The 12455-nt window shown below is 34.7% G+C and overlaps 1 protein-coding gene across 10 annotated transcripts in view; it reads left to right on the top strand.

Moving 5' to 3' along the window:
- The window catches only part of DENND1A (DENN domain containing 1A), a 193096-nt gene that overhangs the window by 148917 nt on the left and 31724 nt on the right, over positions 1–12455 (top strand). For all 10 annotated transcript variants that reach the window (XR_014574385.1, XM_083806957.1, XM_083806962.1 and 7 more), the window contains 5 exons: positions 65–152; positions 720–760; positions 2520–2591; positions 3669–3725; positions 9783–9914. Coding sequence is in view for 9 of the 10 variants with exons in the window: in XM_083806957.1 (XP_083663083.1) it covers positions 65–152; positions 720–760; positions 2520–2591; positions 3669–3725; positions 9783–9914 (390 nt within the window). In the remaining variant the exon portion in view is untranslated. The remainder of the gene's footprint in view (positions 1–64; positions 153–719; positions 761–2519; positions 2592–3668; positions 3726–9782; positions 9915–12455) is intronic.

Below are 12455 nucleotides of genomic sequence, written 5' to 3'. Positions count from 1 at the left end.
ATAATAAAATCTTTCTGAAATATAAGGGATATGTTTAAGCTCTCTTTTAATACTGATGTTGTAGTTCATTGATGGCCGCCTGGATCTTCTTAACTCTGGAGAGGGCTTCAGTGATGTTTTTGAAGAAGAGATTAATACCGGAGAATATGCAGGTAATTTCAGAGCCTGTCCTTGGCTTACTGTTTCTGGGCCATTGTGACGTAATGGGTCATTATGGTTGTTCACCTATATAACAATCAACAATGATCCCTTTTTAGACTGAAGTATCCTAAATTAATTTTTTCTTTCCTCTTTAAGGAACTTTGTCTGAGTAATGTATTGTAGTTTAAATTAAGTTCATTTGGCTTTACAAAACCTCATCTCTACCACTTGCTGAAGTACAACTGAGAGAGTTCCTGCAGTGCAGGATACTGAAAAAACCTTGGATTTATCCTGGATTGCCTCAAATTTCTTTTACCAAACTTTAAAATCTCAGCATTCTCAAATGTCTGAAAGACAACTCAGATAAAAATAGAAATTCCTCTCAGCAAGCAAAAGAAAAACTGTAGATATCAATTTTTGGTTTTGTTGTTTAAATTAAAATAAAATGATGGTCGTTCTGATCTGTAGTATTCATGTTGCTAGAATCACTAAGTGCTAGCACTTTGAATTTCTATCTTGTTTCCCGTTTGGTAGCATTATAGTCTGTTTTGTACTTTTTTTCTTGTGATTCTGTCTAGGTAGTGACAAATTGTACCACCAGTGGCTCTCTACAGTAAGGGTAAGAACACAGTATTCTTCCAACAGATGCTCTAACTCTTACTGGACTGTTGAACAGTTCTATATGGCTGTTAACCTCTATCCCCATGAACAAGACTAACCTGTTTCCTGCAGCGTTTAGCTGTGACCAACTTGAGTTTAGCCGCGAGAAGCTAATGCACTCTTCAGGTGAAATAAAGAACAGAAGAAAAAATACACTAAAAAAAAAGTCACTATAGCAATTCTCACATTTTTTAACATCACTATATACCTGCCTTTAAGACAGGTAGAATTAAGTTGTCCTTTGAGAAAATAACGAGTTTTTTCTTTTCTTTCTAATAGTAAAGAAAAGGGACCATTAATAAACCAAAAAGCAGTTTGTAAAGCTAAATGCTGTAAAGTGCTGAATGGAGGCAACACTATTTGGATGTTTTTTTGTATCCCTTCAGTTTAGTGCTCTAGTCCTATAAATTAAAATGTAAATACTTCTAGAGGATAATATGTTATTGTAGATAATAATTTACACCTGATTTTAAAAGTCTCTTTTAAATCGATGTGATGTATCAAAAAGTAAAATATTTCTCATTTAAGGGTATGAGTCAGTAGGAAAGGTTGATTTGTTTTGTGACAGACTTGGTTTTTTTTGCAGCATTTCATTTGCCTTTTGTCCTTGTTATGAAAGGAATTATTTTCCTTATACAAGAAGCTGGGCTCAATATTACCTTGATAATTTTGAATTAACCATACATTATAATTGGAATGTGAAAAATCCCATCATATAATTAGATGGGTAAATATACATACATTATATATATTAAATGCATAGGATGACAAGTAATTTTAAAATGATTGGAATGGTGACAGTTGATATAAAAATCTGTGTAATTACATTTGGCATTTTGTAACTTTTGTTAAAGATTAACTGTTCTTTTACATAAGTAGTAAATCTTGAAGCTTTTTTTTTTCTGCATCTGATGTCTGGAAATTCAATTTTGCACTGAAATAAGAAAACAAAGTTTTCTAAGATTTCATTTTTTCAATTTTACCCATCTCCATTATATATCAAATAAGGTACTACATGACAACATTCAATGGTGCGTGGAAGATGTATAAAACACCAACTAGACTAACAGATTATTCTGTATGACATATTGCTGCCTTATGACTTATATCATGTTCACCACATGCAATTCAGCTTTTCTAGAATTCTTTATGACTGTAGTCAGATTTATTTTTCCCTCAGTTTATCCGTTTATCAACTATTTAGATCTTAGAAAGGCAGTGTGCTTTTCACAATAGTGCTATGGGATAGTTGAAAGGAAAATTTTAAAAAGATCTTATTTTTTTCAGACTGAATGTACAGGGTTTCCTGAAACTGAATTTTCTGCCTCAGATATTAATTTGGTGGGATACTTTTTTCTTAAACATGTTTAGGATTTTAATGCAATATATAGGACACTCTTGAGGGTGAGTACAACAGTCATAGAATACTGTTTTATGAGATGACTTGTAGGACAAGGGCTCTTGTTATTAGGAGAAATTGACATTTTTTAATTTGAAGACTTCTGTATTAAACAGGATCAGAGTTCCTCTGGAAAAACAGAAAGAAAGATTAAACATGTTACTTGTGTTCTTTTTCTTCTAATTTACAATTTTAATACTTATCTATGCTGATAAACATGGTTATCACTTTGCTAAAGTTAAGAATGGTGTTAAGAATGGACTGCTGTTTGATTTAAGAAGCTTTAATAAAATTTATTCCATTGTTACTATAATTATAGAAAGGAAGTGGAGCCATTCTAAATACAGTAAAGACCAAGGCTAACCCTGCCATGAAGACTGTCTATAAGTTTGTAAGTATCGAGTACTGGCTTACTGCTGTGATAAGAGTCTAATTATGATTCTGTTTTAACCTTCCAAATGAAACTCAAGACTTAAACTCATTTTTATTGGACTCACAAAATTACTTAAAATATTCATTCATTTCAATTTCAATTTTAAATGGAAAAGTCATTTTGAAATTTAAACATAATTGAAATGCAAAAGAGAATGAGAACTTGTGATTTCTTTTGTAAGTATAGATGAAACATTCCGTTTGTTAAATAGAAGTATTTCTGGAAAATGGTGCCTATATGCTCTACTAAGCAGCTCTACCATCTCATCATTACTCAGTTGGAAATCATTGTTACCTCAGGTTTCTCTGCTTGCAGCTTCATTGAAGTAAGGGAATCCTCTCATTTTCCAAATTGTTCCATCTTTTCTAAATGTCAATTAATTTTCCCTAGAGATTTCTTATACCTGCTTATTTAGGTTCTGACTTAGAGAGTTGCTCTTTAAATGAAAATGTTTTCAGTTCTGTTAACAAACAGCTAGTATGTTTCTGTATTGTCACGTGTGGCTGTCAGCTTCACTGTGCAAGATGAAACAACATAGAAACAAGTGAGGATTTCTATAAGATCAATTTTAGGAAAGAATGCTACAAAAAGCATTGAAACAGCTATTCAATTTTTTTTTCTGTCATTTTCAACTGAGAGAGATGAGTAGGATGAGATTGACTCTACTAAATGGAACAGACATCCAGAATACTGCAAGGAGGAATTTTGCAGGCTTACTATTACTATTGATCGTTAACTCGTAGCAAAGATAAACATTTAGAGTGGAAGACAGAGGGTGTGGAATGTGAAGAAAAGAAAGATGGCTCTGGCATCAATATGGAGAAATCAAAATTTCTGTGAAATTGAATGTGTGCTTATTTTTTATTATTATTATTTTAGCTTTCTATTTGTTTCAGTATGTTTTGAGTATCCTGTTTAAATTTTTTCTTTGCCATTTTTAGTAACTGGAGAAGGTGAATCTTGATGCACTGAAATCAAGCATTGTCACTGCTGGAAATAGAAGGGGATTTTAACTTAAATTAATTTTTCATGCAGGCAAAAGATCATGCAAAAATGGGAATAAAAGAAGTGAAAAACCGCTTGAAGCAAAAGGTACTTGAAGTTCTTATTCAAAATGTATAAGCACCACGTATGAAATACTTAGCCACAAAAAGCATTATGTGATCAATAGGAAGCTGTTTGATACAGTGTTGTTAGCACACTTCAAAATGCATTACCAGCTGTCCTGGATTTTTCACACTGTTATAAATATTCACAGACAAAAAAAAAAAAAAAACTGTCTTCAAATACATTAAGGCTCTGACTTAAACCTACAAAAGCCAGAAAATTGCGTGTTCTATTTGGAGTGGTCCCTCTCCTGTCCATTGTGTTGGGGCACTGTGGGGACTCTTCGTGAACTGGGAGATCCTTCCTACTGTAATGGCAGTGAGCTTTTTTCCAAATGGCAAATTGTTGTTATTTCTACAATAATCTCTCAGGAAAAATATCTCTCTCATTGGGCAAAAGATGTATATGTTTCGTGAGTGTATACTGTAAAGTTTAGGCACAAAGGAATTAAATTAGAATTGGTGTTCATTTCAAATCTGATTTTTTTTTTAGCAAAAAATATTCAAATTATTTGTTGTTCTTTGTTTTTGTTTGTAAACAGTGCAATGCCAAGAATGCTGAATTGTGTTAGAGGAGAGTTTTACCCAATACTTGTTGCTCCTTTTAATCCAGAAGCACGGTCATTTTGATGCATACTTTATGGATGAATGGTTCATTCTGTTATAGGTTTATTTCAGATATTCTATTTATTTTGTGAAGCAGAGCTACTAGTATGTTTTAGAAAAACAAGATAGCTAATCCATTTATATAAGTGAAGTTCTTATTTAGAATTTTTATTCAATTTGTTGCATAATAGTTGTGTTTTTTTAATCTATGCCATCTCAGTATTTTTTCACTAAATTTCTAAACCATCATCTTAAGATAGCACTGCAAATGTTTTTGTACAGCAATAGAAATCTGCCTACACATGTCCACAAAATATTAATATGAAGGGACTATTCTGTAGCCAGGTTATAAACTCATGAAGTTAACTGTATGTACAACTCAAATACTGTTCACACTAAGTACTCCAGCAAATTGCTAGAGATTTTTGAGAAAGATAAGACTGCTTCAGATGCTTTTAGTTATATTACATTTTATCACATTTACTACTTTGTATGTGACCATTTTGGGTATAACATGAAAATATTAATTAGAAACATGAAACAGTTTTCTTGTGCGTGGAAATTTTTATGTTATTCCATGTTTCACTTCTGGACGTAACCTTCATGAATAATAAAATGTTTGCCCTTCTCATGTTCATTTCTAAAGCAGTTGGTGGTGTGTGAAATGACCGGATTGTTTTCCTGTATTTTAAACGCTAATATAATTGTATGCCATTCAGTGACATTTGTATAAAAGGCTGAGAAACATTCATTCATTGTTTTGTTCCATTATTTTTGTTTTCCTAGTCCTTCAAGAAGCAAACATTCTTTTTTAAAAACACACAACATTTACAAAAACATGGCCAAATTTCACCTGCCTTACTGTATGGCATTTCCATAAGATATTTAAACATACTTATTCAACATATGCTTTCACAACAGCTTAAAAGACTTCTGTGAGTAGTTGATGCATACTACTCTACCTCTCCTTTCTTCAGTAAGTCTGTTCTTTTCTGCCCTATTCTGTTCTCCATTTTAAGTGCAGTGTAAGAAGATAACTCTAAAAAGAGGTATTGCTCTATTTAAGGTGATAAAAATAACAAAAATTGTTTTGGCCACCTTCATGTATTCTTTTTTAATCCAAATATTTGTGCTGCTCTGTTGATAAATCTGTTAGATGAAAATCGGTGAGGATTCACTAAGAACGTTGTGTTTTTCATGTATTTACTTGCAGCACATGCAAGTGTTTTGTGTTTGAAATTCTGGTGGTGTTAAATACTAAATTTCTGCAAAATTCGGGGTGCTAGTCTTTCATCTTCTATGGATAACCTAAGGTTGTTTTTAAACTGAACTTACTGTCCACTGCATTTAAAAATGATATTTCCCATTATTAATACAAAAAGTATGCTGGCCACTGGTAAGGAAGTCAAATATAAACATCCTTTTTACAGTTTTCACTGCCAAATATGTGCAGCTTCTATACAAGATAGAATTTAAAAATGCAATAAAGCTAGAGGTCTGCTTCCTACAACTCTGCATAGCAATGATGACCTCTTAAATATAATCAAGAGCCCATTTTGCCCTTGGTCTGCTCCAGTCTTGGGTTTGAATTGCAAATGGGAAATGCAGGATTGACCTGTTGAGAGGTCACTGTGGCGTGTGTAAGGTCCTTCTTTAATATGATAGTAGAGATTGAATGGGGCTCTATTTCCATCCCTTGTTCATTTGTGGTACAGTATTTCAAAGCAACAGAAATAGTTTTCAGAGGATTCTTATGAGTGGTAGCAAATAATTGTTAATAGATACAGCATGGTAGCTGTATTTTATATCTGCTACAGTACCTTTTTCTTCTTTTTTTTCTTTCTTTCTCTCTTTCATTCCTTTTTTTTTTTTTTTTTTATAAAGGCAGCTTTTTCTGTTTCACAAACGGACCATGGTGGTCAAGTCACTTGGTTACTGGCTTGTTTGAAGCTTAACTACATAGAATTAGGAAGAAGGAGGAATGCGAATAGTACCGTCCTCAACTTTCAGTAAGGAGAATGTAACTTACTGAAAGCTTATGGATAAGACAATTTATATAAATGGTAGGGCACTTGGCATTAATGTATTCAACATTATTTTACTTGCTAGAGCCCTGTGTGGCTCTAGTTAATGTCTGTTATCAATGGGCTGTTGTCAGTGCTTTATTATCAGTACAGCTAGAAACCTCTCATTTAGAGGTTTATAAAATAACCCAAGGAATCCGTCTAAAGGTTCTGGCATGAGTTTCTTGTGCTTCTAGTAGACGGTGTTTGTATTTCACTATATAAGGTTCCTAGAAAAATTAATAATGCACATTTAAGCTGATGAAAATCTTATTCAGCTTAAACTACATATGCATAAATATATCTTACTCATGCTCTCAAGTTCCTCCTTTAAAATAAATAGGTAGCAAAGACTATTCCTGGACAGACATTTGTTACGGGAAGCACCATCTATATGTGGAGTTAGTTGTGGAGATAGATATCTGTCATTCTCTTTTTCCAGTAATTAATAAAATAATTTTTTTCCTCAAGCAAAAGGTGTTTTTGTTTTTAATAATACTCTTAGATTATCCTTTCTTTTCATTAAAACGACCCTGAGGCATTACTAGGTTTTTGTATTTCTGGAGAATTTTTTTGAGCAATGAACAACTTTATCACCTTCATTTTTTTTTGCCATCTATTTTGTCAGGAATAGGACTCATGCTTTTTGTTGTCTTGAATAGTATGTATGACTTTGGGTAGTTTAGGAATGTCATGCTGGCTTATACAAAATCCCATTTTGGGGATTTGTCAGAACTGAGCAGTCAGACTTAGGACATACCTACACAGAATGATGCATTGCAGTACAAAGGACTGCTCACGAGCACCAGCCAAACAGGTACACTTACACAGCATGGCTTCAGGTGGAAGTCCTAACAGTGCTCTCCAAAGAAATGTAGAAACATGAGGCAGCTTTCTCACTGGAAATCCTCTCCATCAGATGGCATGCACATGCCTACCCTGCTTTTCTGTTAGTACCAGGAATGGTGACTGCTTTTTTTTAAGGCCATCCTGCGCTGTGGGCCGCTGTAGTGCTTCAGTTGCTCAGGTGCTCAAGCTGGAGAATTGCTCTTACAAGTAGACATTTGCAAGCCCTGATATTTTACTGAAACTGAAGTTCAGAATCAGTTTCTCCTGCTTTCCTGTTTGTGATCTTCTCTGTCCTGTACTTCCCACTGATTTCTGAGTAACTGTATTCAAAGTCTGTTAGTGGACTGAAGGTATGTCACAGATGGCTGTGAAGGAGAGTTGTCTACTTTCCGATTATAGAATTGCCAAACACTCTGACATTGAATCGTTGCAAAGCTACGTGGAACCCTTATTTGGGACATTTAAAATCAGGTTTCTGGTTTCATTTGACTCAAAGTGAGCTTCTGTGAAGCATGTTTTGCTTTGATGACTGAAGCCGTGTTGTTGGTTTGTCTGCCTCTTTGGAATTTTGAAAAAATGAAGAGTTATTGAATCAGTTAATTCTCATATTTTATAAAATAAAAAGTAATAAGATTTTTGACTGAAATCTGCTACAGTCTCCTTGAAAGACTATAACAAACCATGGAAATACGCTTTAGGAACAAGTTATCTTTTTTTATTCGATTATATCATCGGAGAAATACAGCAAATCTATAGCAATAAAAGCAGCAAGGATTTGCAGTGATCGTTAGGGGATTTTGCTTAGTGGCTTGAGCTGTTTATATCTTTTATCTCCTCCCTTTCCAACTATCCTTATGCCCATATTTTTGCATCTAAATTTTTCTGGAAATTTTGCCTGTTTTGGAAGGTACTTTGCTTTCTGTTGATTCCCAGCTGTCTGTGGCCACAGTTGGGGCTACAGCTCCAGCAGAAACTCCGTGGTGCTGGGAACGTTGCCTGCTCAGTACAAGTCAGGTGTCCTCGAATGTGCTAGACAAATTTTCGGTATGTGCAGAACAGGTCTGAAGCTTGGTGCACATTTAACATGGCTATGCATGTCTAGAAATACTTAAATGAAGTTTTTATTTCATTTTGTTATGTTTCAGAAGAGCCTCTGTTGCTGCCATAGTTTAAGCCAGATCCCTTGGTAGATTATTGCTGTTCTGGAGCCTACGTAGGAATTTGACAGAAACTTGTGTTTCTCATCATTGAGTTGTTAGGGGTCTCTGTTACTAATTCAGTGTACTTTGTAGTATTTTATAAAGACAAGGCAGCATTGTGCCGCTGGTGGAGGGAGAGAGGAGGAAAAAGTTTTTCTCTCTGGTTTGTCCTTAAGAAGTTGTTAATTTCCCCATGATCCTTATGCCCATATTGGTGAACCAGTGCTCTACCAGCTGGATCTAAAAAGGTCTCCTGGCTTCTCTGCGGAGCAGACAAAGCCCCTTAGAAAGTCCATCCAGCTTTTTGTTTCATTTGACCTAAACGCATTAGGTCAGTCTGTGTCCAAAGGAACCATTTCTAATTGGCCATCAGCTTACATGTCTCATTATTGTACCTTAGCAAGACGGAAACTTGAGGGGGCATGTCAAAGGTCAGTGAATCAAAGCAATGTCTGTGTCAGCAGCCAACCTTAGGTCAGTCTTGCAGAGCTACAGTGTGTGCAGGTTTCTCTCTATATTTACCAAGCATTATTTCCTTGACATTGTTGCAAAGAGATTTAAGGTTTGGGGCCCACTGCGTTAGAGAATGTTTCTCAACTTTCAAACTCTTCTGCTTTTCTGTTTCCTTATGTCTGCATGCCTTTGTCTTTTTCAAAACCTATGTTAGACATACCATACATACACTTGCCAAGTCTTGTAACCTAGGTTGATGGGTCACTTTACTTCTGAAGATGGGGAGTAATGTCAAAAGCAAAGCAAAACAAAACAAAAAAAGCATCCTGCTAGGCAGCAGTTTGTTTTTATACAGTCTCCTGAAGGCATACTCAGTATACACAGACTCAAAGATGAAATACAAAGCTAACTAAGCTGTGAGTTTGATCTCTCCTTGCCGCTTCCACAAGTAATTGTTCTATTACAAATCATTCTGTGAAGTACATAAGTAGAATTATTGTTTTCATTTAGGTTTACAAAATAACAGAATAGCACTGTTCCTAGGTTTCTGTTAACTTTGTTCTTAGAATGGGAATGTTTGGTTCTCTGTATATATTTCCTGGCTTTTTCATGTTTAACTCAGACATTTTATTGAATGTATCTGTTTGCATGCAGCATTGGTATTTGGAGGAGAGAATGGATGTGTACAAAACCTTTGATTGACAAAGTACAAAAAAATGTTTTATTCTATTGATTTTTCCTTTTCTGTTCTTTGTTTTTATTTCCTAACGTCAAAATGGTTAGTCAGCGTTATCCTCTAGCGTCCCCATTGTGCACCTTACCCTTAATCGAGAAGGTTCTGAGCCGTGCTATTCACCTTTTGCTACCATACAGGACGTTGCTGAGAATGGGTGTTCTGCAGCACCAGAGCAGTCTCTACCAAGGACAGCACCTTCTCCATTGGTTGAAAAGAAGGACCCTAAATTAAGAGAAGAGAGAAGACCAATCACAGTACATTTTGGTCAGGTATGTGTTGGGGTTAGGTTTCTTTAAATTGTGTGGCTCAGGAAAGAGCAGAAATAGTTCAGAAAAAAATCAAAATAACAAATATGCCATTTGTTTCTTTATTTTATGCAACTGAATGATATTGTTACAGGTTTATGACTGTTGTATCTGTATAAATGGGATTCTAAAACCTGATTTTCTGGGGCTTGCTGATTCATTTTGTTCGAATGATGTTTTTGAGGAAAATAAATTCCAAGTAAATTTTTGGCGGGGAAAAAGTCATAATTATTATAGCAATTTTAGAAGCTATTTTACAGTTGTTTTTTTTAGCATGCAAAGTACTATAGCCCTCAGGATTGAGGATGTATCATTTAAAATGTTCTCTGTTATCTAGCCAGGTCATTAGTGTCAATATGGAACATCCAACTTTTAAAGGATTTTACCATTTTTCGATAATTAAATGTAATAAACTAAGATGAAAAAATCAATTAATAGCTTATTTGTGTACTCTGTATTTCGGTATTGACAACTGAGTTGTGCACGTTAGTTACTCTTAAAATGTTTCTTTCAATATGTTTGCAAAAGAGTGTGTTTAGTTGTGTTTTTAAGAGCTAATTATTTTGAAAATGCTTTTCCATGAAAATCACAGTAAATTCAACATGCAGTGTTTACTATTGGTTTGCCAGTGTTGCTTTACTCAAGAATAATATTATTTCTTTGCATTCCTTTCTTTCTCTTTGTCTATTTTTATAGTATTATGATTGGAAAAAAGAAGTTAATATTTGATTTCTTCTAAGGAAACACAGTGTGACTATAAAACAATTGTGTAATGAATGGGAATTATAAAATATGAAGCAAGCTAGATTTTCAGATAAGTATTTATTAATAGAAACAAGTCAGTATAACTGCACTGACTGCTTAGGTATTAAGTAGAAGTGCATAAGATATAATCATTGCTCAGAGCAATGTTGTCTGTATCGTTTCAGAATTTGATTCATTTCTTTCAGAACTTTTTTGAGTGTGCTAAATGTAAGTTCTTGGAGGCTTTTTTTTTTTTTTTAACAGATTCTCTTCCAATTAAATATTTGCAGTAGCAATTTATTTTTCACTTACTTTCTGTGCCAATACAGTTGAAAGGAATTGGGGCTACTGGAGAAACATAGCCATCTAGGTCTGGCAGGAAAACATGACATTTCATTTAGAACAGTCAAAAATCCAGATAATATTATGTTCTATGTTCAGGTTTTGCCTTTAGATTTTTATGAAGGATGGTTCAAACATTTTGATAGATTTCTGAAATATATAATCAAGTGGAAACTGTGAATTTAAATTCAAGAGATTTTTTTAATGGTCACTTTCTCTGTGTCAAAAGAAACGCGCACTGGCTACAGTGAAAGACTCGCTTGCTAAATGCTTATAGCTGTCATTATGTTACAAATGTCAGTTTCCAAAAAATCTTCCAACTTAGCAGTGTAGGGCTATCTCACTTAGACCCTTTATCCTTTCTTGAGTTCTTTTTTCCTGATAGCCCAGTGCCAAACTGAAAATTAAATCATGCTTTCATTCAAAAGGAAAATATGTTCAGGTTTATGAAATATAAATTAAGACTATTGGGAGGGGAAAAAGCAGCATTTACTGTTTAAATGTGAGATGGTTTCTAACCAGTGATTAAAGAGAGAGATTTTAGTGTCACTTTTAACTCTGTCTGAATACAGTAGGTGGGAACAATTAAAAAGCCACAAGAACTCTGAAATAAGGGCTGTTTGTGCATTCACAGTTCTTATAAACTGAAGAGGATGAAAGAGGCTTTTTTCTCATTGTCACTTGCTTTCCATGTCTGCTAGTATTATGCTGGTGTATATGGCAAAGGCAGACTTTTTTAAAATGCATGCATGCGGATTAGGGTCAAGCCCTATGTATCAGTAATGCAGTAAGCCTCGTCCATACCACTGCAGTGAGAGAGCCTACCAACAGCAGCGAGATGCTTTAATTGAGACATGCTGTCAAAGTGACAAACACATTTGCATACAGTCTATTTATTTTCGTTGGAAAGGTCTGCAGTCTGCTGTTGGTTGAACATTCTTAATCAGCTCGCTGTAAGTGAGCCGGCAGCTAGCTGTCCTATGCTAGGTGCTTCTCTTCATTACATGACAGATTAGCTAAAGGGGGATGGGCTGGCAAGCCAGCAGCAACCTTTAATTTTAACTCATTATCTCTCAACATATAGTGAGTTAGTTTCTGGCTTTTCCAAATACAGTTGTGTATGCGCAGTTGTTAGGGTACAAAAAATGCCAATAAAATATCTTGAAATGCTTTTGAATGTATAGCGCTTCAGCTGATTGTTCTAAAAAATTTAGCAGCAATTATCTAACTGTATGAGATTTTGTAGTGTTGTAGCTCATCTTGGTGTGTGGTTATCAGACATTGTTTGAGGGGGCTGTTTATTATGGAATTGTTTTAACAGTGGATTCTGTAATGCTAAGATATTGTAGAAAAGCTCTCCATAGGGGAAAAGCTCTCCTTGACTATGAGAAGGATTTTAGCCAGATAACCTAGGACAAG

The sequence above is a fragment of the Anser anser genome (genome assembly GCF_964211835.1).
Source record: "Anser anser genome assembly, chromosome: 21".
Classification (NCBI taxonomy): domain Eukaryota; kingdom Metazoa; phylum Chordata; class Aves; order Anseriformes; family Anatidae; genus Anser; species Anser anser.
This window is presented reverse-complemented; position numbering and strand designations above follow the sequence as displayed.